Source organism: Triturus cristatus, chromosome 4_1, assembly GCF_964204655.1.
Source record: "Triturus cristatus chromosome 4_1, aTriCri1.1, whole genome shotgun sequence".
In the NCBI taxonomy this organism is placed as follows: Eukaryota; Metazoa; Chordata; class Amphibia; order Caudata; family Salamandridae; genus Triturus; species Triturus cristatus.
Window position 1 is genome coordinate 937876792 of NC_140585.1, and position 26345 is coordinate 937903136.

The 26345-nt window shown below is 42.4% G+C and overlaps 1 protein-coding gene across 1 annotated transcript in view; it reads left to right on the forward strand.

The window, feature by feature from the left end:
* The window catches only part of LOC146855871 (natterin-3-like), a 70608-nt gene extending 47897 nt beyond the window's left edge, over nt 1-22711 (forward strand). Inside the window, exons 2-4 of the mRNA XM_085653817.1 lie at nt 6043-6320; nt 15686-15768; nt 19896-22711. Coding sequence (XP_085509943.1) covers nt 6065-6320; nt 15686-15768; nt 19896-20975 — 1419 coding nt within the window. The 5' untranslated portion in view covers nt 6043-6064 and the 3' untranslated portion in view covers nt 20976-22711. The remainder of the gene's footprint in view (nt 1-6042; nt 6321-15685; nt 15769-19895) is intronic.
* Nucleotides 22712-26345: the final 3634 nt, after the last annotated feature.

Genomic DNA, 26345 nt, shown 5'->3' on the forward strand with positions numbered 1-26345 from the left:
CACCCCAACTGAATGGCTACAGGATCACAGAATAGCAACGTGTGAACAAGTATTGGGCTGCCTTTCTTGAACATTCTTAATACAGAATGAGGCTGGAAAGCAGAGTTCTCGCTGCTCACTGGAAACACTGCTGCCGAGTCTGTTGGCGGTATACTTCAGTGACCTTGTAGCCAAAATACTAATTTTGGTGTAACAGGAATAACAACTCAATGCATGTACTGTATTACAATGTTGTGTGGTCAGAATCCCGCATATGTTTAGGACAGCTAAAGTGACGCCCGCTTCCTGATAACGTGTGCATTGCTAGGTCTCAGTCGACTACACCTACATTACTGTTCTGAAAATGTGTTTCTGTGTGTGTTGCAGTTCTTTAACAAATGTAATAGGCCTCACATTTGTTGGAGTTATTAGCATCATAACTGCATTCTAAACGTCAATGTTTTTGTACCTAGTCATGTTGCCATCTGCAGTACCATATATGGCCAAATGAGGTCTTTTGGCCACATATGATACTGCACACGGCAACCTGGCTAGTTACATTATGCAATGAGAGAGCACATTCTCAGTCTACACCGAGCTGCCATCGGTGACCAAGGTACAAATGCGTGGACTCTGCAGAGGATCCAGCGTTGTGCACATCTCTCTCTTTGGAAGTCTGTCTGACCGTGCAAACTCCTGGCACTTCATCAGCTCTCCATTGATGTGGTCAAATACTGAAGCACTTTTATGTATTTCAGCCGTCTCCTTGCTCTCAGCAGGTGACCCCTTTTAGCAGCGGCTGATTGTCTCTTCAATGTCATTCCGTTATTCTCACAGTCCATCCTCAGTAATATCAGCATTTACAATGCAATACGTCTTGCATTTGCGAGAGTGTGAGCTATTGCATTTTAAATGACAATGGGCCATATGTAGGAAGGCAAATTGCGATCGCAAATGCTGAAATTCGCAGAATTTCAGCGTTTGCGATCGCAATTTGGGAAGTGTGCTATGTAGCAAACAACAACCCACATGCAAAATAAGGAATCGCAAAATTTGCGATTCCTTATTTTGCAAATGCATTTAAGGAATCCCAAATTGCGATTCCTTAAATGCAATGTAGGAAGCACCCAAGTTGTGCGATTTTGACTTAAGAAATCGCAAATTACCACCAACTTCAGGTTGGTGGTAATTTGCGAATACTTTGAAAAATGCACTTTTTTTGCATTTTTCAAAGTGCCATGTGGCGCACATACATGCCCTTAGCGCATGTATGTGCGCCATATGTGCACACATGTTCATTTCAGGGGTACAAAAGGGTGTCCTATTGTCACCCTTGCAACCTTGAAATTGCATTTTCAATTTGCGATTCTCTAATTGAGAATCGCAAATTGAGAATGTCTTCCCATTCATTCCTATGGGCATTCTAGCCCATAGGAATGAATGGCAAGGTATTCCTTATTTGCGAATCTCAATTTGCGATTCGCAAATTAGAAATATGTGGGATTCGCAAAGTATTTTGCTAATCCTACCTACATTGCATTTTGCGATTCTCTAATTGGGATTCCCTAAAAATCGCAATTTGAGAATCGCAAAACACATTTTACCTACATATAGCCCAATGCCTTTTATTTGTGTTTTGAAAACCTGCAAGCTGTGCGTAAACATGCACTTTGTGCTGATAGTACTAATGTATTTATTTATTCTTTCATTTCATAGTCCTTTCTTACGAGAAGCAAGGCTGGCAGTAAAAGAGGCGCAGTCACTGCCAGCCTTCCTTCTTGTGAGCAACAACTAAAAATACATAGGGCATGTTTATGCACCGCTTGCAGGTTTTATAAACACATAAATAAAAGGCATTGTCATTTACAATGCCAATAGCACAAGCTCTCGCTAATGCGAGACCTATTGCATTGCAAATGCTTGTTAAAAATGCGTTGTAGTGTCATGCGTTGTAAGTGTAGTGCGTTGTAATGGATTATGTGTTGTAAAAAATGCATTGTAAGTGCATGCGTTGTAAAAGTGTGCGTTGTAACGTCATACATCCCTTGGTGGGCGCCGCTGTAGTAAGATTGGTAGGATTGCTGCTAAAATAGGGGTTTTGATTAATGATGCATTTGAATAATAAATTGTCAATTCTGTCCATTATGCAGTTACCAGCTGCCGAGGATGGGAACTTCTTTTTTGCTTTTGAGGATGCGGAGACCCCTTCTGCTGCCTTTCCTTTGCCCATTTTAGAACTGATAAATGATGACAAACATTGACACACAAACTATTATACAGGATAAGAGGGCAGCAGATACATCAAACTTAACCACCCCCGGCACAAGGTGGCTTCAGATATACTAGGGGCCAGAGCGTACTCTCAACAGAGACTTCTCTTCCCACAATTCCTGGCCTGTGACAGTGCAAGTGGGTCACACAAGGAACCACTCCCCCCATGGTATCCAATCCCAGATGTACAAATCAGAAGAGGAGGCTGGAAATCAGTAGCAGAGTTCCCAACAGTGTCAAAAGGCAATGCCCTCTTAAGGGGATAAACCAGCCCGGTTTCTCCTATAGCACAAGCTCAAGAAGATTTGATTACAAAAGCAGGGAGGGCGACTGTATCAGAAAGAAAAGTACTTTGGTAAGGAGGAAGAAATGACCACAATGCGAAGTGGAGGATAAAGTCCCAAAACGAGAAACCAAGGGGTGGCTCTGCACTGGCGCTAACAGGCACAAGACTTGCCCTCCCTTGGCCCGGGCTTTGCCAGGCGCCCCCTGCTGCTCAGTGCAGTGAGGGGGAGGGGGGGGGAGAGCCAGCACTGTTAGGCGCCTGCCCCTGCAGCAGCAGCTGCGGGCAATTGGAGCAGGCAGATGGACCCTGGGGCAGCAAATCCCACCAGGGCACTGGGTTCCCGAATTGCAGGCTCGTCAGGAAAGTTACACTTATTATTCAAAGGCCACAAGTTCACAGAATTAAAGTAGGTGGAAGGGCATCAGGCACCTTGCTGCTAACATTTTATTTTAAGTTAATCAACAATAGCTAAATACATACTTACATATGTTAGAAACAGGGTATTGACAGCGGGAGAGGAACTTCGCACCAGGACTGAGACGAGACAGGCCAAGTAGTTTTGCTTCACCCACTTTTGCTTGGGGCTAACCAGCAGAGCATTCGGCCGCCACTCACAGGGTCTTATCAGCCTTTCTTCAGGAGACGAGAATAGCACACTCTGCTATTATATTGAACAATAACTTCATTCAGAGCAGGTATGAGAGTGTGAACATCTTTAAAACTCAAATTTGGCATTACTTGGGGGCTGAGTTTAGCTTAATATTCTAAAGATATGAGGATGGGATTGATTTAAATTCAGGCACTCAATATGTTGCAATACTTTCTGCACCTTCTATTCTGTTTATTTTTATTACCGATTCAATTCATGTTGTGTGCCCTAGAATAGGACTTTGATTTTAGAAAAACAATCTTTAAAATACATCCATTGTTCTAAAGAGTTCTTGAGTGTGCCTTTCAAATGTGAAAGAGAATTTGGGTATGGATGATTATCTCTATGATATTCCAAAACTACTGACTGATATTTGAACCACATCCCACGCAAGCATTGCTCAGTGGGTTGCAAGATGTTTGCAATCCAACAGGTTTGGCATATAATATTGGCAAAGTCCTTAGTCCCAAGCCGTCTAGAAAACCAATTTCCTAGTGCTGTGTTCTAGAAAATCTGGAAAATGTATCAGAACACGTTTCCTTTCAAGTGTACCTTCAACCAAAAATAGTTGGCTATGCCTGCCTTATGTTACTAGAAAAGTTTACAAAGTCTTTCCTCTATGATTGAGATATAACAGAATGATTTAAATCAGAGTACAGTTAGACACATCTGAACAAGTGATTTAACTAGGCAGTTATAAGTTGATGGTATATTGTGGTCACAATTACAGTCAAAGATGCTCTGGAAAGTCCTAAGCACCAAATAAAGTTAAAATCAAATTTCTGTGTTGATGGCAATCAATATAGTGTTCACACAGTGAATGGAAAATGTTCCCGATGGCATAAGCCCATGTGAGGGCAGATGGGCTGGTTTACGATCACTTCCTATTTTTGATGGGTTTATCAAAAAGGTCTGACTTAATGCCTCAAAACTACTATTGTAATGTAATCACAGCAGTTGTTAATCCCTTTGCAACACACAATTCTCTCTTGTAATCTGTATTCTCTTAAAAATGTGCTCATGCCTTAACTTAATTATCTAACTTCATTCTCCCTGACCCCCCTCTCTTCATTTCTGCTCCTGCTCTTCTCTTCCCCACTCCTCTTTACCATTATCCATTCCTCTACTACCCGTCTCCCTTGCCTCAGTCTTTCTATCCCCTTTGGCTGATTTTCATTCCACCTGTTTCATCCAACTCCATCCCCTTTAGACTCCCTACGACCTATTTGTGCCTCTTCCGCACTCTCCTTCCTCCAGTTTTTTTCCCCTAAGACCTTATATTGCCTTTATTTTTACCAGTAAAGTACATCAATACTTTTAGTGACTATGCAGTATATAACTTTATAAATAAAAAAGTAACACATTTTAGTTCTTCCCTAATGATTAAAATATGCTAAGGGAGACTGATACAAAGTGGTGATGTACAACAGTATGTTATAATTAAACATGACTCCAAGTCTTTGTAAAGGAATACAGATGTGCGTGGGTGAGATAGATGTGCTCCAAAGAACAGAAATCTAAAACGTTTAACCAAAGATTTGAATTAAATGTTAATTCAAAATAGCTTTATCGTTTGCTGATCTAGTTGTTAAGTTCCTCAGTAGCTGGGTGGCCACTGAGTTCATTATCAACCAGAAGAGAGGGAACAATTAATTGTCTTATGCAAAAGCTGTCTGAAAACTGTCCGAAAAGTATCACAGGAAGGAGGGGAATGTTTTTCAAAGCTAGCACTGCTAATAGTTTTGCTCTTAAAATTGGTGTAAAGAGCACTGGTTCAGGAACAATGTTATTGATTTTGTTGGAGGAGGTTATCACCTTTGCATAATGTTTGTAATGTCACATGTTATGTTTTCAATTCACTCCATGAAAAATATCCAAATTATCAGATAGTGTTTGTGAACATTTGCTACTCCGCATTAAAGAAGCCTTAGAGTAGCTGGAGCATTCAACTTGTGAACTAGGTCATCGTCTTAATTAATATTAACTTCCAGGAGCTGATATGTCTGATAATATGTATTAGCTGTGAGAGTAATATGTATGTACCCTCTAGTGCATTTTCAAGGACTCTTGTCACCATTCAGCTGAAGAGGCAGTTTAACCAGTGCAGGGTTGTGATATGGAAACCTTTTCCCAGAAATTCGGAAATTATATAACTACCTTGTTCCTTTAGTCTGGTCAAAGCGACCAACTACACAAAGACCTGTATCCTAATAGAGCAAGCCACATAGCACTCTCTCAATTTTATCCATCATGAGACCTTCTTTACCCCTTCTTCGCCACAATCCATTGTATGGAATGTTGGTTCCCCTACACGTCAATCCCAGGAGAATGGAAATACATTGTTTATATTTTGGTGTCCTGTAAAGGACTATGCTACACTATGCTCTCTAGCTGAGTAGAGGGGAGAAAATTCCTGTTACCACCAGAGTGCTACGCGCACGCCAAAAATCCAGTCTGCATGAAAAATCCACTCTGCATTTGAAGCAAGGTCTGTGGCCAAGAATGAAGGATGGCCAGGTGTGATTCCAAGGGCGCAGTTACAATTAGTGCATTACTTTTATGGATGACTAGAAAAGCAAAGGCATGTTCTGCTGTGTGCGTACAATCACTGATCTTGTGTTAGACACTAGTTTGAAACATGAATTCTAGTGTACTTAAAATATGGATGAGGGAGATATGGGTTTCTGCCTCATAGAAGGAATTGATAGAAATTCTATCCTCATCATTGAACCACCGGGATAGTGGAAAAAGGAAGCTTGAAAACTAGGCTTTTAATTTTCGGTTGACTTATAATCAAGTTCACTTGAAAAGATGTAATCCACCTTTTGCCCCACTGTATTTCTCTTCTACACATTAGTGGCTTTATCAAGAACCTGTAAATGGAGATCCGAGATCTTATCCATCGAAAACTTGAGAATCTGGAAGAACGAGATTTCGCCCATTTTAAAATACGACTAAGTGATGATCCTCACAAGCTTCCAAGAGGGCCAACAGAAAAGCTTGACCATTTCAAACTTGCAGACAAAATGGTTCAATATTACACTCCGAACAAAGCACTGGAAGTTGCCATTGATGTCTTGAAGAAATTGAATCAAGCACAGCTGGCTGAAGAACTTAGAAATGAATCTCAGACTGGTGAGTCTTTCCATTTCCTCTCATGCTTATCCTACATGGGAACACAATGTGATGGGGGAGAGGCCGTGCCAGATCATCCAGAATGCATTGTCCCCTACCTACTCGTAGAGATTTAACATTATCTCTTAGTTGTGATGTTGTTCACTCAGTACTACTGCTCTACTGCATTTGCCTTTTATAGTTTTAATCTTCATCTCACTCCAAAATGGGATATTGCATATATTATTCACCAGTAACTATAAACTGAGCCCTAAGGTAAGGTAACTATAACTACAGCCCTTGCCATGCACTGCTAATTACCCCATTTATCACATCACTCATGACATGTTCAATGACATCGTTGATAATATCACTGCAATATTTGAAATTACATTATTGATAAAAAAATCATGCTGTGCATGCTGGGGGCTTGATTTATAGTTACTTGCATGAGTTATAGTTACCAGTGATAACTAAAACTGGTGAATTTCTTTGGCTTGTATGTTTTCAACACTTTCAACTACCTATAACATCACTTTAACCTTTGTTTTTTCAGTGAATTTCTGGTTTTTCTTTTAATGTAAAGTAATATATTATTACCATATGTACAGTCTTGCGGGGGGTTGGCCGCAGGGCCTGGCCATGCCCTGCATTTAACCTCTTGCGGGCAGCCAAGCCCCGCAGGCACCCAACCCTCTGTGCGCAGCATGGCCTTCTGCATCACCAAAATATAAAAAGTGAGCCTATGGACTTTATCAAGGGATGAGCCTATCAATATATATAAAGCAGATCTATCACCTTTCTCCAGAAATCACCAATAATTTAATCTTAATACTGATTACTAAAAATTTTAAATACAATTATATTAATCCACATGTCTGTGGGCGAAAAATGCCAAAGTAAATTGTCAGACATTTTTTGTTAATTAAACCAATGTGTTTCTGAGTCTTTTAACATTTTTTTTCCCAAAAAATACAATCATAAAAACAACAAGAAGACCTTTCATGTTTTTTTTATACATCTTCAGGCCACATAAACTGCAGCCTTGGAAGTAGCCCTTAGAGGGTGACACTTAAAGCAGAAGAGCAAAAGCTCCAGCCAAGGAAGTTCTTTGAAAAAAATTGTAAATTTTCCTGGGGTCATAGATTCAATGACCCAGGAGACTTACTGTTTTTTTTTTCTAATGTTACTGGGCAGGGGTTGCAGAACTCTTTTCAGCCCTCCTACCGCCAACATTAGAGAAGCATTTTGGTGATGCCTTTGCCCTTTCTAGGAGCATTACCAAAAATGAAAAGATAGGTAAATAGCCCTCGTAGGTCACTATGGGAGCACTCCTTGATGGAGCAGTGAATAATATAATGAATAGGAGGCTCCTGCTGCTCATTTGTTATTCACCTTGGTGTCCCGATGCTCACCCGGGACTCTCTTTTTATAACAATTATTGGGAAGTGGGGGTGCGCAGCTCCCCCTCCCTGAGCCTTTACGGCACTAGGGACCCTATTACTTAGGGCTTTTCTTTTTATTTAAGTGAAGGGGGCAAGCAGCCCCCCTTCCCAAACCACGTTGGGCCCTGGTTACCCCATCCCGAGAGCCTTTATTTTTAAACAAGGGAAGAGGGCGTAAGACCCCTTCCCCATGCCTCTTTGGCCCTGGGGACCACATCTCCCAGAGCCTTTCATTTTTTTAGGGGACACGCAGTCACCCTCCTCAAGCCTCTGGCCCTGGGGACCCCATCCCCGGGAGTTCTAGTGAGTGTCCTGGTGCCTACTTGGGCACCCAAAGAAACACTGTATTGGGCGCTACAGAGAGAGCACCAGGGCCCCTGTGGCCCCAGCCACTCCCAGCATGCTGTGAGATCCAGCTTTGCTTCTGCCAATAGGGAGCAGCTGTTTCTTCTTGCTACCTCCAGGCGGGAGCAATGTGAATTTCCAAACAGTAGTCTGCTCCCACCAAGTAGGAGCATTTTCAAAGTTTCTGGCAGGTGGGAACAAACTTCGGTTTCCCTGGCAGTGCTCTTGAAGGCAGGAAAACCACTGTGTCCTATGGTGGGCTCTCTGAGACAGTGTGTGAGCCAGCCATGGGGTTGGTGTCCCCTGGGCCTTCAGAGCCTCAGGGAGGGTGATGGAAAGTGAGTTATTAGTAGTGCTAAATGTATATCTACCACTGGCAATAAAGCCACTAACACAATTCAAAGATCAGCACAGGTCTTAGAAAATTATTACCATGCTCAACCCTTGGTAGCTTAGTTGCGGGCAGGCAGGCTTATCTTCAAAAACAGATATGTAAAGCATTTAAAACACCAATTCAGTAAATAATTGAGACACAACTCACAATAAAAATCCAACACCAATTTATAAAAATAGGAAATATTTGTATCTTTAAAATGACACCAAAACCAAAATAAAACGATGTAGGGAACCGGAGATTTAGCACTATATAGCACATATAAACCTATAGCGCCTATTGGGATATCTGGTTGTGCTAGACCGGGTCAAAGTCAAAGTATCAGGCTGACCGCAATGGAGCCCTGCTCGGCTACCCCTTGCAGTAGGTCTCAGTCAAAGTTTTTACCTTCTGACTTAGAAACTTTTCTGGAGCTTTTCTTCCTGGAGTCCCTCTAAGCTCTCACTCATTCAGTGAAGGTTCGCTGGCTTGCCTTGTGACGAGCTCCCGGTCAAATGGAAGTCAGACCTCTAAAGGTTTCCAGCGGGACGAACCAGGAATCCATTTCGGCTCCCGGTTGAAGGTGGGCAGCTTGGCTGTCGCGGTTGGTCCCGGTCACATTTTCTATGTTTGGACTTAGAAACGTTTACGGAGCGTTTTCTTGAGGAGTCCCTCAATGCTTTTCACCAGGCTGGATTCGGTGAGGGTTCGCAAGCTTGGGTTTCAGACTACTCCCGCTCAAACTTTGGAAGTCGGGCCTCTAGAGCTTTTTAGCGGGACGAACCTGGACGCCAGGCCGGCTCGTGGTTGAGGGTCGCCGGCTTGGCTGGCAAGATCGAGTTGGTCCACTTATGGAGCCTTTTTCCAAAGTTGCTCCAAACTTCTTCAAACTTCTGGAACTTCTTCCTGAAATTCTTCAAAGGGTCCCAAAGTGTCCAAAACTTACAACAAGGGTCTGGAAGCTCCAAGATGGTCCTTGAAAGTTTGGGACTTCAGTTCCCACATCCACTTGGACAAAACCCATACAAATCCACCGGCAGAACTCCAGGCTGAGGATTCTTGGTGGTGATGTTCCAGGTGAACTCTATTAACCTGTAGCTTTCAAGGCGTCCACTCTTAACTTCTTTTGAAGCAAGGTAGTCCACAGGGCTGTAGTTCTGGATTATGCAGCAGGCACAGTCTTCATAGTGCAGTGCCTGGTTGGTGCAAATCAAATTTTTCGGCATGGACCCTTCTTCTCTCTTAAATCAAGCAGCAGATCTGACAGGCTCTGCCCCTCTCAGATACTTATTCCAAGTTCTCTGGGTCAAGCAGAGAACTCCTTTCCAATGAGGTGCATGGCAACAACCCATGGTATGACCTTATCCTTTAAAGTATGGCACTATTTCCCCAAAATTCATCATGGCTGATTTTCCAGTAGGGAGAGAAGAGCTGGCTAAAGACACCTCCAGGATGGCTAATCTCCATAGTATATCCCCCTTGCAACTACCCATTCCTTCCTTAATCCTAGCATCTGGCTGGGTTCAAAGAGGAGAGGTGTAAATGAAACTGGCGTCTTCTGCCCATCTCCTCCTTCCATTGAAGGATATTGTTTACGACCCCTCCCCCTGCTCTGGCATTTCTACGTACCAGATCCCTGCCCTCCCAGAAGAGCTGACTAACCCCAGGGGCTATTTATCACCGCATCAAAGGAGTCTGGCTAATCCGCTTAACTCTGATTAATCAGGACAGACAACTGGAAGGCTGAATTTTGGCTTACAGACAAGAAGGTCGTATAACTTATTGCCTGTACACTTTAGGAGAAATTCATCAGTACCATATTGTTGAATTTATGAACACCATCCCTGTGCCTTTACTAGGAAGTCTTTGAATGCCATTTCTATGATTCTCCTTGTGGGAATTATTAGTTAATAACTTTTTGTCATGTTAACCTATGTGGCAGGGGATTTGCAATGGGGAAAAGGACCAGGGCCATTTTCCCAACACCAGGGCTTATAAAAACATATTTTATAAGGAACCTGCCTATATTTGCAGGACCCCCACCCATGGAACATCTAGGGGAGACTTTAGGAGTTCTGAATAAGTAGAAATATTGCACATCCTCACTCCACAGTGCTCCTAGCACAAAAGATTTTGAGAAGCACTGTATCACAATGTGGGTAGTGACTTGTGCAATTTAATTAAACCTAGGGCATATAAAACTTATTTTATAAGGGAGGCCTCCGGTTTGAATACGGATCTGGACACGCTACGGTGAAGAAGAATACTCGCAACAAGGTACGGCAGCTGGTGCAACAAGTCTCCCTTAAGATGTGCAGGCTTTAATACTACCAGCACAGTCTATCTAACAGTGGATATCATACCACGTCATTTATTGATTAACCTTCGACTATTGGATATTGGACTATGTCAAAATAACGCTTTAGATCTTATTTTGGATCACTTATTCTACACACAGAACAGGATCAAGGCCATCGTACCTTGTTTTCTGTACTTCCACATCATACAAATACTGGGTTTTTGTCAATATTGAGATTTTAGACATCTGACTACATAATTACGGAAAAGGGAAAATGGGAAAACTTTAACTCGTGTGGATTTTTTTAAATTATTGTTCGCGAGCCTTGAAGAAGTCCCGTAGGGACGAAACGCGTCGGCTATGAACTGGCTATGAACTGTATGCTGTATTTTTGAATGAAAAATCCCAAAAATCTGAACTATCAAATAAAGAAAAATTCATCTTCAAGACTTCGAAGTTTATCGTGAATCTTTGGGGATACACTACACATCTGTTTGTTTATTGATTGTGACGAATAATTTTGTCCATTATATCCGTATTTAAGTTGTGTGCTGAGCCACTTTTGTCTTTGGTCAGTCGAAATACTTCTTCGTAACACAGAGACCTCAAAGTCAGCATATAAATGGCGACTTCCCAACCTCTCGTGTAAGACTGGGCATGGTTATAATGACTTGGGAGAGCATTTTTTTAAAGAGCATATAATCAGTGGAATAGCACCTCATGATCCTCCGCACAGTAACTTCATCTTATTATATTGCGGAATTCTCACAGTATAGGTTTCACTATTCCATATTCCAACCAGAGTCACCGGCGCAGTTGCTGAGGTGTGCCAGCCCTTGAAGAAGCCATGACTATGTTGTGTGTTCTGCTCTCATGTTGTATCCAGATGGGCTTCTCTTTTCGCCAGAAAAGAGCGAAATGGGCCCCAAATATTTCTAGGTCTGGAGGTAAGAGGCTGATGGGTAGCGTAGTTTTCAGCCTTTCATTGCACACCGCTATATCAGCAGCCAGTCTTTGGGGTCTCCTTGCCATTTTATTGTTATTCTGCATTTGGCAATCAACACAGATAGGGCCATGAATCTCCTAGGGGTTGCTGGGATTCGTTTGGCATAACCAAGCAATGCATTTAATGGGTCCAGACTAATTCTGTGTTTGATCATTTGTGCTATATGGTAAAAAAAAAAACCTTCCTGGTATTTCAATATATATACCCAGGACCAAGCCATACGAGTGATACCTGTGTGATCCGCTCAAATGCAAGGACATCAGTGTGTCTACTTGGATCTATCTTGGGTTGTTTAGCTAGTACGTGGTAAGCTTGCTGTGGAATTCATGCCTGTGCGTTAAGGATACCATCTGTATCTGGAGGCAGCAGTATTCCCAAGTCGTTTGACATATTCCAACCTCCAGTTCAGCCACCCAAGCCTACTTATGCCATTTCCCTCCTGTCAGTCTGTTTCTACCTTTTTAATTTACAACATTCTACCCTCAGTGTGTAGAATGTTCTAATAGCCTTTGCCTGCGGCTCTGGCCTATAACTCTGGTTCAGGTCCTATACCAACTGGTACAGCCCTTGGCCCCATGCTATAAGGGTATAGCAAAACATAGTGTGCCAAAAAACATGAAAATGCATCCTGTGCTTCATATCTGTCATCTCTTTTATTTCTCAATATTGTGCAAAGCTCAGCCTTCTTGGGGGTAGATTTGTCTTGTTGTCCAGGTTTCTCCAGCTCATATTCCAAGTCAATGTGAAAATGAACTACTCTGCTTGGAAAGGCTATTTGGTTTCCAGATTAGTGAAGTAGAAAGGTTATGGGCAAAATTATTGGTATAGGAGTCTGCCAATAATAGCCACTCCCAGTAAGTGGGCAAGAGACTTTCATCTTTGATACTGTGAGAATACCAGATCGGGCAGGTGGCTAGTGGGGGAATGTGGGGGGCGTGCAAAGCAGAGGAGGTGCTTTTATCCCTGATGAAGTTCCACCATCTGGTAAACATACCCAGTTTTCTAATGGGCTTCCCTCAGCCAGACATTGCTGCAGTTGGATGGATACACATGGTCTGCAGTTGTGTAGGCAGGTGAATGTAAGGACTCGTCTTTGGAACAGGGGGCGGCTCCTCCGTTTTGGTGGAGGAGCGTCACCCCACTGCTGGAACCAGCTGAAGCTTAAAAATAAAATGATAATAAAGCATTTAATAAAACTGATTATCATTTTATTTTACAGCGGAGCCACAACCGAGTCTTGAGGGTGGGGCTATACTCTGAGGGACAGTAGCAGGAGGAATGGTGGGCCCAGGGCACTACAAGTGCGCATGTCGGTTTGGCCAGCTGTCTTAGGACAGCCAAACTGACAAGCACAGTTGGATATCTCCTGGCTGTTGCTTGGCGATATCAGCGGGGCTCAGGAGCTCAGGCTCCCAGTCCCTGCTGGAGCGTGAAACCAGCCCACTCCGCCCAATCCCAGCGCTTCTCTCATGCTTGGTAATCCCAGCATGAGAGCAGTGTTTAGATTGGCGCAGGGGAGTCTGGAAGCTTGTGTGTGCATCGTCAAGAGGCAGCAAGGCGGCGGGCGGCAGGCACGTTTTATTTTTATATTTGTATATCTTTTGTCCCCGGCGCTGCCTCATCACTTTTCCCTGCCAGCATCTGCTACTGCTTTGGATACCATCCAAACTTTCCATGACCTCAATGTTTTGAAATATTACATTTTTTTACCTAAGCATGCTCTGCTCGTTAAATGTACCATCCAATATGGTGGTTAAGTTAGTAAAAAGTAACCTGCGGAGAGCTACCAATCCAAGCCAGTCCTGGTGCAGCATAAAATGTGAATTGAAACTCCTGGGATTTACAATTTCTCTCACAGCTAACTGATTAGGTGCTTGAGAGAACTGCTGCAACGAGAAAACTGCTGCCTTGTTGCTTCATTTTTGTTTTAGTGATAGTGATGTTTCGTTTGTTGTTCCAGCGTGTTCCTACGAATCCCTTATATTATGCTCAGCTGTGGCGGCCTTGGGTTGGCAGCCTTACGTGTAGTACCTTTCTCATTGCAGGTGTGGGTGATCCTGTCATTGCTAGCAAGCGGCCCGCCTGGTGATTCTGCATTTCCTCATAAACGGAAATGCTGTGTGTTTGTGCATTCTACTGTTAATGTAATGAAACAACACAATAGAAGGGAAGCAGTTTCATTGTTTACCTTTCGCATTTTTGAATTACTGGAAACCCAGCGATTTCAAAATATTAAATATATTTCAATTATTCTTTTTCTGAAAAGTACATAATTTAGGAAACAAACTATGCTGAATTTTCTGTTTCTAAAAAGCCACGGAAATACTGAGGATTGGAAATTGGGATTTTAGGGTTTGATTACACAATCGGGCAGCGTATGCTACCTGCCCTACAGTAAGGCTCAAAGGAGATGACGTATGTCGTGGTCCAGGGAGTCTACTTTGCTGGCAAAAAACTCTATGTCAGTCTGACTGGAAGGTGAGAAACTTTGCATGGAGGCATGTCCCATGCTAAAATGTGTGCACTCGTTCTACCCTTCGGCCTCGTGGCAGGCAGAAGCCCACATACCTCATAAACATAGACCACAATTTAGCTGTCTGCCTGGGGCAGTGTGTGCGGGTCAGTTTGCGGAGGGACAGTGGTGGTGGAACAATTTTCAGGGTGGTTATGAACAAATCCAAGCATCATACAAAGAATAATTATAACTAATAAGCCTTGCCCACTCAGCAGGAGTGGGAACAGTGTGGTGTGTTGCCGGTGGTGCATTTTGGTGCACACTGTCACAAATGTGGGAGCACACTCGTACTTACAGAGAACACCTTTTCCATTTAAATGGCCACAACATTTGCACTGGCAAGCAGTTTTACAGTTAAAATGTTAGCTCACAAATGATAATGGAGTAACATCAGGTTTCAGCAAATATTTATCATTTACAAAGCCACAATGTAAAGTGTCTTTATTTCTTTTGATTCTATGCAAACCTTTTATTGATCACCCATCAGAATTATAAAAGACTTGTGCTTAATTTGTGTTTTCTAACTGCTGATTTATTTTGAAATATTTATACAGTTCACTTAGAGGTATTTAAAATGTGTTGTTAGAAAGCAACCAACACACCACAGCCTTTCCTTTCCAACTCCCTGTACCCCAGCAAGACTGTCAGATAGTTCACTTTACAAAATGTTCTAACTTTGTAGTTAGAGTTAGCCTGCATTTGATCTGTCTTTTAATCCACAGCAAATGTGTCAATATAAAAACAAAGTTTAATGGCATCTGTATTGCTTGTTTACCTTCTGAACTCCAGCATCGTTATTCTGGGGGTACTGCACAGAGTCACCCCGCACCCCTACTTCCAGCGCCTATGTGGACGGTGCAGCGGCAGGTTGTGCCAATGTGGACGGTGCAGCGGCAGGTTGTGCCAATTTAAATCAGGAAACAGTAGCGTAGTCACTGTGTGATGGACCCTACTGCAAGGAGGGACATGGCCCCCTCTGGAGGCCCTTGGTATTATAAAATACAACACTAATAAAGGCCAAATAGCCTACATTCACCAATGGAAGCTACCTTCCTGGTGGAAGAGGGGAGCAGATGTCCCATTCCACTTCAAAAGAAAGGGCCTCAAAGATCCCTCTCCATATAGCGTACCACATTTCGCATTCACTGAGCAGATCTATTGGCAGCCAGCACTCTGCTGGAGTGGTGTGTGCAAATGTAAGGCAAGAGAGTGGACAGATTGATGGAGTTTTCTTATGTCTTAGCATTTAAGGGTTATTCCTGTGCTGGATCTGTTGCGAATTTTGAATGTTTCCCATTATCCGTTACCTTCTGCAGAAATCATTTATTAGATGGATGTTTTGTCCCGCTGTCCACTTCACCCATCTCATCATCATTTCTTTATTTTTTCTTTCTTGTATATAGTAACGGCAGCCGTTTTGCCTCCTGGAATAGGCTCAACAAGAGAAACCAAAGGACCAGAGAAAGTGGATATTTTGTTTGATCTGGTAAATACTGTGCCTATTATTTACATTGCTCTGGATTACATGAAACTGGTAATAATGCACAGAAGTCTAGCCATCACCCAGTTAGAAAATAAAAACATGTTTTCTGGATCAGTATTAGACCCTACTCCCCATTTTACACCCAATACAGCAAAAACAATGGTTCCTATCAAAAACAGAGAAAAATTCATTGAGGCTTACCATAGATATTGCAAAACATGGCAGTAAATGAACAAATTTCAAAAGATGCCTAAAATACCAACAATAATCCTTATATTTAACAGAGCGATTCAATAAGTAAATAAACTGCAGAACTACGAGTAGACTAACGCAATATATATTAATAAAGCAAACATTCAGCCCCTTTTGCAAATGATATACAAGTGGCAGTTACAACTTGGGCAAACGGGACCAATTGGTCATTTTTTACATCAGTGCAATCAATACAGGTGACAAGCTTGTGGCTACTTGTAACATGTCCATTTTTCGACCCATCCATATGAACGTACGGGACATCATCGGGACCAGTAAAAGGTTGAAAACATCTGCTTGAGGCATAAGTCATACATCCGTGTTTGCTCCCTTTACTCATGATTAGAAATGCAATAGTCACAATGGAAATTGTCACACTGTAAGGGGATTGGGAATGTCTAGATGCATTATTTGAAGTCTTCTCAACGTGCGGACAGTGTTGGTCACTTCCTCACTTCCTTCTTGACCTTTGGTCCAGTTTTCATACAGGTTTTGGATACAGCTTTTAATTGCATAGCCATATAGTCTATTCTCACTTTTGTAGATGCATTGAATTGTTCACTTGCCACTTCAATGAGGCACTAACGACCATCCATACTTGAACTCATCACAGTACACATAAACTCTCGCTGGTGCCCAACTTGGCATTTGAGTTGCCCTTCGCAGATATACTCCTCAGAACCCAAAACCCTGCAGATTTTCAATTGATTTGCTAAAGCCCCTTTCTTGGGCATCAGCCATTATTGGTACTGGAAAAAGTGCCCTTCCTTTGTTAAGATGGTCTGCTAGTGCTTGCTAGTATTCTATCAGAATATCTTTAACCTAATGAGTGCTGTTCATGAGAGCCCTTCCTCAATCTTTTTTCCTGGAAATCCTCATATAGTTGATTTAATGTTGGCCCAAATATTGAAGAAGCACTGGCAAAGTCAATCAGTCATGCAATGCCAATTCATGTGGTCATCGTTTGGAATTTGCAAAGCCAGTAGTGGAAACCAAGCAATCTAAAAAGTCCATTTATGTATTCATATTTTCAAGAAAGCTGCCATATTGCATGATGCAAGATGGTTTCATGCAGCACATCAATCATCTTGAAAGTATAAAAAGTGTGGCACACTTTAAAAACACCTGGCATTGGGAAAGCCAAATGTGGCAGCTGGCGTGGAGTGGGAGATAGAAGCAGTGTGGGCAGGGGCACCAGGAGAATGGGGGGAGAGACAGTGAGCGTGACTTCAAGCTGCTGCAGGGCCTGGCGTTGGACACTCAAAGGGGGTGGGTGATGGGTGTGAGACTGGGTGGGAAAAGTTTTGGAAAAGAGAGAAGAGCCAGAGGAGGAAGCAGGGCATGCACTTTCATGGAGTGCTCCAAGAGAAATGATGCACCAAAAGACGAGGAATGCTCAGCCAATCAAAAGCGAGTGTATAGACGAATGCTCCAGTAGCAGAACAAACACTTGAGTAGGAGGGTAAGCCATCCGATAGAGATAAAGAAAAGGGAACCGAGATAGACAAGACAGTGATCTAATCATGAGCATAATTCTTCTCTACATACTACTGTGTGCACTGCAGTCTGTGACAGGCAGTAGCAACGCTGAAAATGAAGGAAACCACACTTGTCCACCTGTTGCTGGGTACTCAAAATTGGAGCAGCCTGACTGGAGAAACCAGACAGTACTTAGACATACTATACAGGAAAGTCTATAATATGGTCACAGCTTTTTAGCACACTGGTGTTTGTCGCTCAGAAGGGAAAAGTGCAGAGTGCAGGTTCGATCTCAGTCTGTGAGGGCAATACAGAGTGCCTGCCTTAAAGTTATCACCCATGGTCACCTGCCAGTCAGACTTGTCGTTGCAAGAATTTGTAATGTGCACCTAGAGATGCACATCTCTGCGACATTCGGTTTCAGAAGAATACCACGCATCCTTGATAAGGGGAGGCCTTCTGCAGATGCCCAAATGACCAACAGCACTCAGCAGTGGTGGGGGCCACAGAGAGATTCTGGTCCACACCACTCCGAATGAGAAACACTACAGAAAAGATACAAGTTTTAAGACCTTCACTGCAGGAACCCCACCAAGGGCAACAGCCTCACCCAATGAAGCTATCAGCTCTCATTCCCATTACACAGAGCACCGAGCACAAAGACTCAGCAAGGATGAAGCAAATATCAATTTTCTCAGAGAAAGTATGTTATAGTCAGATCAGTCTAAATGAAATTCACCTACTGCAGGCAAAAAGGAAAGGCACAATGCAATCGAAGTTTGTGAAGGATATTATGATTCTTATTGCCCGAAAACGCAGTAATGGGGTGTCAAGTAATGTACGTATGAAGATAGTGCTTTACTGGCTATAATTAAAAAGCATCATTGTCAATAAGAAATAGGGAGAAGGTGTATAAAGCTAGCAAAACAATCCCAAAACACTTCAAACTGGCTTCATTTATATTGCAGAGCTTCAGTAGCTGAGAAACTGAATTTTATACTTGGTTATAGCTTCTATGCCCTCCTTACTGGTGTAGAAGTGACATCATGTAACCTTTTAACCCTGGTGACATCATTTAAAGTGAGATCGTACAAACGTTGACTCTAATGGCCGTCTAGTGCAAGACTTGTTTCTTTATTTAAACATTAAGGATCAACATGTTTTCACTAGTGACTGATAAGGGGGAATAAATCACCATGTATTAACTGTAGGCACAGCTGCAGGCATGCATGCCTGCACGCACACACACATAGACGCAATCCGAAGCAATCCGCAGGATTTGCAAGGTAAGCATTAAAGACATTAGCACTTTAATCGCTAGATATCCCGGTACGATGACTCGGCTCAGCTATTTCCTTTCCACCTTTACTAAGAATGCTTTAAGACAGCCTTTGACACATGCCATTTGTATTTCAGTGCCATCTTTGCATAGTGAAACTATTGGAATGTATTACAGGAAAGTCTGTCCCCAGAAGAGGCTGTGTTGAAGTTTGGAAGCAATTACTTCCACAAGCATAACAAATGTGTTGGATTCCCACAAGGCACCAAAAAAGTGAGAGAAGGCCATGCTAGAGCAATTCCATCATTTTAGCCTCTCTGTGGCAACACATATGGGAGCAACCATATAGAAATTCAGCCCAAACTGCCAAACCATACCTACTCTCAGTAGAAGCACAAGCAACACATCAGTTGGACACAGGTTACGACCCGAGGAGGAGCGTTCTCAGGACGCAAATAGGGACACAAACTGCAGAAGGTGTCCTACTGTAAAAGCACACAGACGCCAAAAGCAATGGAATGGAATCTTACTCAATAGAAGAAGTGAGCAAGTGGTTAGCTCGAACATTTCAATTTTTTGTTGCCTCTATACTAAGAATCCAGGGCATATTGCTGGTTGAAGACTGTAGAAGTCATGAGGTACACCCCCCCCCACCTCCTCCCCCCCCCCTCCCCGATAGCCAGGATGTGTGCTTATGATTTGGAGCCAAGTAACTATCAGCTACTTCACAGATCATAGTACTAGTTAGTTTTAGCAGCTATATGCTTATTTGTGGACTAAAGGACGTGTTGCATCTGTTCCCCGCTACAATACACGCACAGCGTGGAATCAGAATCAAATGTAGGCATATCACTTACCAGGAACAGTATTTTGCGACAAGCCTTACCATGTTAGTTTCTTTCTATACCTAGAAAACAAACCCTTTGATAATACAAACATATGCATGAAAACTGTGAAAAAATATTTCTATCAGTTGTCTACTGATTCCACTGTGGGTCACGCGCATTAATCTCAAGAATGATGACAAATGTCTTTTTATTTGGCACATTCAACCATTGTTTTCTTCACTCAGCTAACATTTACCTTTTTCTTTCCCACATATGAATCTTCGGAAATCCAGACATGTCTGGCTGCTCAGCTACATGACGTGCTCACCACTTCACCGGATGTTGCCTCAGGAGAACATACCTCCAATCAGCTCGCGATAACTGCAGGGTCCACTGACACAGATGGCCGAATCCTGTTCAATGATTGCAAAACCTTGAAGTGGGTAGACTGGAATGGGAAGATTCCTGATTGGGCTGTGTCAATTGAAAATGAGACCTATTCTCGTAGAGACTATGTTAGTGCAGGTGTCAGTATAGGCTACTACACTCCAAGTAAAGGCCCATACTGTTTCTATAGCTTGTCCGACAAGGAACACCACACGCCCAACTTTAAAATACTGGTAAATGAGGGTGATTTTGAGCGGTTAGAATGGAAAGCAGGCTCTTGGGGTTCTGTTCCTGAGAATGCTATCAGATGCAACCCTGCAGTCAATACTTTTGTCGGCAGGAATAAGTATGGTTTAGGAAAAGTTGTCCCAAAATTTAGTGCATTTTTCCTACCCTGTGATGGAAAAGAATACTATTATAAGTGGTATGAGGTTCTCACTGTGTGTAGGGATTACAACACTGAAAGCATATCAAATGTGCAATACCAGATGAAGAAGGGTACAGCTGAATACCAGCCATTTACAATCCTGGATGAATCCATTATGGAAAACAGGAGTGGCCAGGAAGTGAAGCGAACAGCCACCTTCCAAAAGGAGATCACCTACCGGCACCATTGGGATACCGACCGTGGGGTTAAAGCTGGAGCGTCCTTACACTTCAGGACCCAGTTTCCAATCGAAACAGCCAGTGAAAAGAGAGAAATTGTACTCCATGAGACGTTTCAAGGGCCAGAGAGGTTGAGCATGAAGACAACACAAGCAAAAATGATAGAGGAGAACATAGAGGTAACTGTCCCACCCAATCATGTGTGTGAGTTGGTCTTACAGGCAAGGAAAATTACTGCAAGGATTCCCTATCAAGCAACACTGTGCCGCACCTACAATGATGGGCAAAATCGCAGCACCACTATCCAAGGGGTGTACACTGGCACTGGGTACGATGGAGTTGAAATCCTGGTTAAAGCGTGTCACCTCATTTCTGATTGATAAGATAGTCCCGTCATGATCAAAGCTAGGAATAGGAGTGAGTGTTCAGAGACCTGGGTGAAATGCCCTTTGATTGGCTCACTCGCTCTCTGGACAAGATATCATTTCTAAACAAGATTGCCGTGTCAGGTAACGGTCAGCAATTGAATGCAGGATTCTCAGCACTTCCCTTCTTTGTCAGAAGAGTACTTGTAAAAGGCCAGAGCCAAAGGTGGACGTGTTTGTGGCAAACCCCTGTGCATGATGACCTCAAGAGGCGTGCATAACTGACTTGAAAGATTCTGAGGAGAAAGAGAAAGACTGTAAAATCACTAGGTGGCAAATGACCTCCTAGTGCTTCTTTTCACAATAACACACAGTTGTAGCCAGTTCCAGCACGCCTACTTAGTGCCTTCTCCCAAGTTGACAAATATTCCAGGCGCGTGTGCACCCCGTGCACTCATATGCATATGGGATAGAATGCCAATAACATTACACAACAATTTTTATTTACACCAGGTCCCAACACACCACCTTCACTGAGGTTCAGCAAACAGAGTTTCATTAAATGTGTTATGGTGTCTTTGACTTGTTTTTCATAGTCGTGGTCATGAGGTAATTCGAAGATGCAGTAGTAATGGTACGACGCAGCTCTGCAGAAGGGTGTAGTGTTGCAGCTCCAAAATGAAAATAATATTTGTACAAATTTGCTTTACTGCTTTTTTTATACTCTTTTACAACCAGCCCATTTGGACGCGTGCACCTGGTTTCTATTTCATTGCATTGCTGCTGCTCTGGGTCTTCAATGGTCAGAGAGATGTGCGATGACCAGAGTGCTTCGAAGTCCCTCATTCTGAGTTTATTGGGAATTCCAATCTGGTATTTTTACACCCAGAATTACCGACTCCGCAGGGATCTGTACAAACCTACACAAACCACCGTAGCATTATTATAATGCATCCCTATGCAATATGGAATTACTTGGGATGTCAGCTTTACTGCAAACAGTCCCCGTAAACTAACCCCTTTCCCGTGACAAGTTAAACCAGGTTTGACGTGGCGAAATGCCTCGTCGAAAAAAAGGATGCAGTGACACAGCACATCTCGGAATTCAAACCCGGGGCTCTTAACGGGATCTCACCTTCACTTGGAATGCGGGCTGAATGAGTATTTGAATGAATATTTGAAACGGTGGTTTCCTTTTGCAGACATGAGTGCGGCAAACCTCCACAGCTAAATACCCGATTTAACGTTGCCTAAATTATGGTGCAGTAAATCTTATTGAGCAGTAATATCTTTTAAACAATTTGATTCCCTTTGATTTTTTTCGATAGATAGGACCTTTATCTTTATGGAATAACGGTTTCTACCGACTCTGTGATACTTTATGACTGTATAAAATATTCAGAGGATAAAAAACACCGTATCTCATTCGGTTACAAATATTACAAATGTTAGTTTTTGGATTACTAGATTGATTTCTTAAATACGTATATTCATAAATCATGTTGCATAGTCTGCTTTCTCGATATGTAAAAATCAATAAAGATTTATATGTCGAAGATTTAAAAATGTATTACAGTGACCAACATCTATCTCTGTTAATAACATGTTTGTCACAACCGTATCCAGCTGTTTAACAATATCATATTTTGCTACAGGAAACGCTTTATGTGATTGCAATGCAGGCTTGTGCTTTAGGCTACTTTTTATTTAATATTGTATCACACAAATAAACAAAACACATATCTAACAAACACACCAGTTACATTTTTATTTGATTATTTGTTTGCAAAGTTCTGCAGCAACACTTTGCGATTACTTTGGAGAGCTGCAAACTAGTTTGGCAACATTTAGAACAGCATTCGAGGTTAGTCTCGATGAGGGTACTTGGACAAAGGGAGGAGTACGATGAATATTCGGGATTTTTCACTTGCTAACTTTTATCACTGACCTTAGATTAAGCCACCTTTAAAGGTTGTTTTCAGCAGTATTTTTTTTTTTTTAAGTTGGAGGCTGGATTCTGCCCTGAAGGAGGAATTTAATCTTTTTTCCCAGAGTGTGGGTATACACTGGTTCTCATTTAGCACCCTACCCACCCCAACCCACCCCAAACCCCCCTTACCACCTACCAACAGTTGACGGGCTAAAATGCTAAATTAGACTAAAGAAAGCATCCAGTAAAAACTGGGAAACTCCGTTATTGTACAGTTGCAAAGTAATGTTGGGTTGTTTTACCAGAGCACCATGAGTTTCACAGCTCTGAATGGGGAATAACATACGGATTTGGTTTCGGTGATCAGTAAAAGTGAACACTTCCCCTTCTCGTTTGCGAATGGGCTACCACCAGATTGAATTTGGTGTTAAAAATCCAATGTTTTGCAACTGCATTTCGGTCACAAAACATTCATACATGGCACAGCGAGTATCTATTAGGAAGGGACGCCCTTAACACGCCCCTTCCTAGTACCGAATCGCAAAACCCAAATTGCGATTTGTTAACAAGTTACTGAATCGCTATTTGGGCTATGTACATGCCAAAAAGCCTTTTTGCATTTTCAAACGGGCCGATTCAAAATGGGCCGATTCCACAAATCAGCCCGTTTGTGACCAGCAAAAGGTTTGTACATGTGGCCCCTAAGCCTCTGGCTACCCTTTGTCTGCTGCAGACAGCAGTGTATCCAATACTTTAACATATTAAAAGTGGGCTTTGGGTCAGAACGTTCCTCATGAATGGATGGTGTTTTTGTCCATTCCCGTTCTCTGCTCCTCATTCAATAGCTTTCCACCCTATTATTGTAGTTGTACAGCTTCTCAGGCATTTTTTTGCTTTACTATGGTTATTGATTGGATGAGTTGTATTCTTCAACTGCTGACATCTGGTATTTGTTCCATTTCTTTTTTCAAAAGCGCTTGACTTTTAGAAGTCTATGGAAGAGATCCTACCTCTACCGCTCATCACACCTGATAGCTCCTTCCCTCTTTCCCGGCACTTTGGCTTTTGCTCTCTCTCTCTCAAGCTTGTGAGAGTTCTCCACGACGTATTAGTCTCACTGGCTCATCCCTCAGTATGCCTCCCCATACTGCCCCAGGCTTTTCCACCCATGATGGCTCTGGCTACCACCACCTACCACCACTATTGGCCTTGTCAATGCCTGTATTACTGCGGTGCAGGCACAGCCAAAACTATAAGGCAGCTCTGATGGCGTATTATTATTTTACTATATGTATGAAGTGAAAATATGGGTACCACAATCTAGGATGGCCACCACAGATTGCCGTCCTTGCCGGGTATAAATGTGATAAATAACAGCAAAAAAAATTCCAAGTAGGTCGTCAAGTTGCATCAGATAGTGCTAACATGGCAACTGACACAACCAGATGGGCATCTTGCAGTTCTGTGATAAATACAAAAAAAGAGAATTCCAAGAGTTACCACGTTATCTTTAGACACAATATGGTGACCATCTAGAAGGCATAAAACTGTAGCAAACACTATAAAAACAAAATTCCAAGAAGGTCACCCAACGAGTTTGGCTTTGCCAGTGCTTGTCCTGCAGAAGCACCGGCAAATCCAATACTGGCATTGACAAAGTGAGACCACTTGGCTTTGCTAATGATATATTATTGAATTGCACATCCAGTCATGCTAACCTTTTTTTAAATGTATTTCTACAGCTGCCTTTTTCCAAAGAATTAAATAAATGAACTCATATGTACCTCGCTACAGTGTATTTCTGGCGTATTTTCTTTGAGTCCCCATAATCTTCATTTTATCATAAATACTGAAATAAAATGTGTTCAATTGTGTGCTTTACAGCTCATCCTCCGTGTCTGTGTGGTGAAATCTTCACCTCCACACTTCTTGTCTCTAATTTATGAATGCATGGCAATGAATTGTTCTCCCAATGAACTTCCCATATTTAGCAAATTTGCTTTTGAACATTCCTTTTACAACGAATGTGAATTTTCTCAGGGTAAGTTATTTCCATTGACTTTGTAAGCCGATTCCATTCCAAACCACGCTGTGTTTTCTTTTTAAAAGGCACCCTATTTGATAGGTAAAAATAAAGGGGTTCTGCAGTCTCTAATATTTATTTTAGTGATCATTAGAAACATTGTGCTTCATGCAAGGCTCTTACGAGAAGCTGGATCCTTCATGCAATACATATTTTTAGACATTTCTATTTAGGGCCCGATTCTGATGCGGGTTGGAAAAGCTTCCCGACTGAATCGGTTGGGAAATAGTTTCCGACCCACTCGGATCGGGAGAGTCCGACCGGCGGAGTACGATGCAGCCGGATGCTTCCAGATACGATTTGGTTGGACTCCAATTGACTTCAATGGGAGCATATGTTCCTAACCACATCATAATTGGGCCCTTGGTCGGGAAAACACGTTCCCAATCCAATTTGGAAGGAGCAAATGCCATTAGGAGGCCTTCCTAACCGCATCAGAATCAGGCCCTAAGTGTCGGTGGTTGCAATACAGTTCACCACAAATAAAAGCATCCAAAAAACAAATGCACAAGTCAGGTACGTGAAGTGATATTTCCCGTCGTAGCACATAAACAAATCAAAGGGGACTCGGAAATTCAGAAAATCAAATCATTGCACAAACGTGAGCAGAAAAGAAAATGCAGAACAGCTGCATACAGGTACTTACTGTAACAAATGTCCGTCTCGAGATATACCCACCAAAGCATGCAGAAGCAAGGACTCAAGAAGAACCTGTCTATAATATCTGAAAGCTGCAAAACCTCTTGAGCCTGAGCTAATTTGGCATCTGTTAACAGCTTTAATGAAAGACACCAGACCCCATCATATCAGATCTGGCTCTCACTAAACTAATGTTTGTCCCCCAAACCCCCCAAAAAACCCATAAATTAATAAATACATGAAAAGGAGCGCTGAATCAGTGGGCTTCATCCACTGGTTTGTTAACTTGCCATTCATACTTTGGTTCTGCCCACTACAGCAAGGAGCAATGGTCAGACCATTTCGCAAATTGGTTCTCCTTGCTGTGAGTCATGGTATTTTGGCTGTGCCCAAGTACACATACGTCTACATAGTAATGCAAAGTAAGGTGAGGGTACAGCAGCTGCTCACTACTACCAGGCGCCAATCTTTGAATGATGGAATCATACTTAGTCAATGGTTTACCATTTCACATTTGTAAACATGTTGCTTTTAAATATGTCGACCATCTTGGAATGGTAAACCAAAGACCATTATGCCAAAACCATTCAAAGAGCGGGCTCTCATCTTTGAATGATTAAGACATATTAGAACATTGGAATGTTGGTAGCTCCATTGAAAACAATGGAGTGCTCCGGGCTTATAATGGCTGGTATAAGCCCGGAGCTCCAACATTCCAATGTTTCTTTGTTCA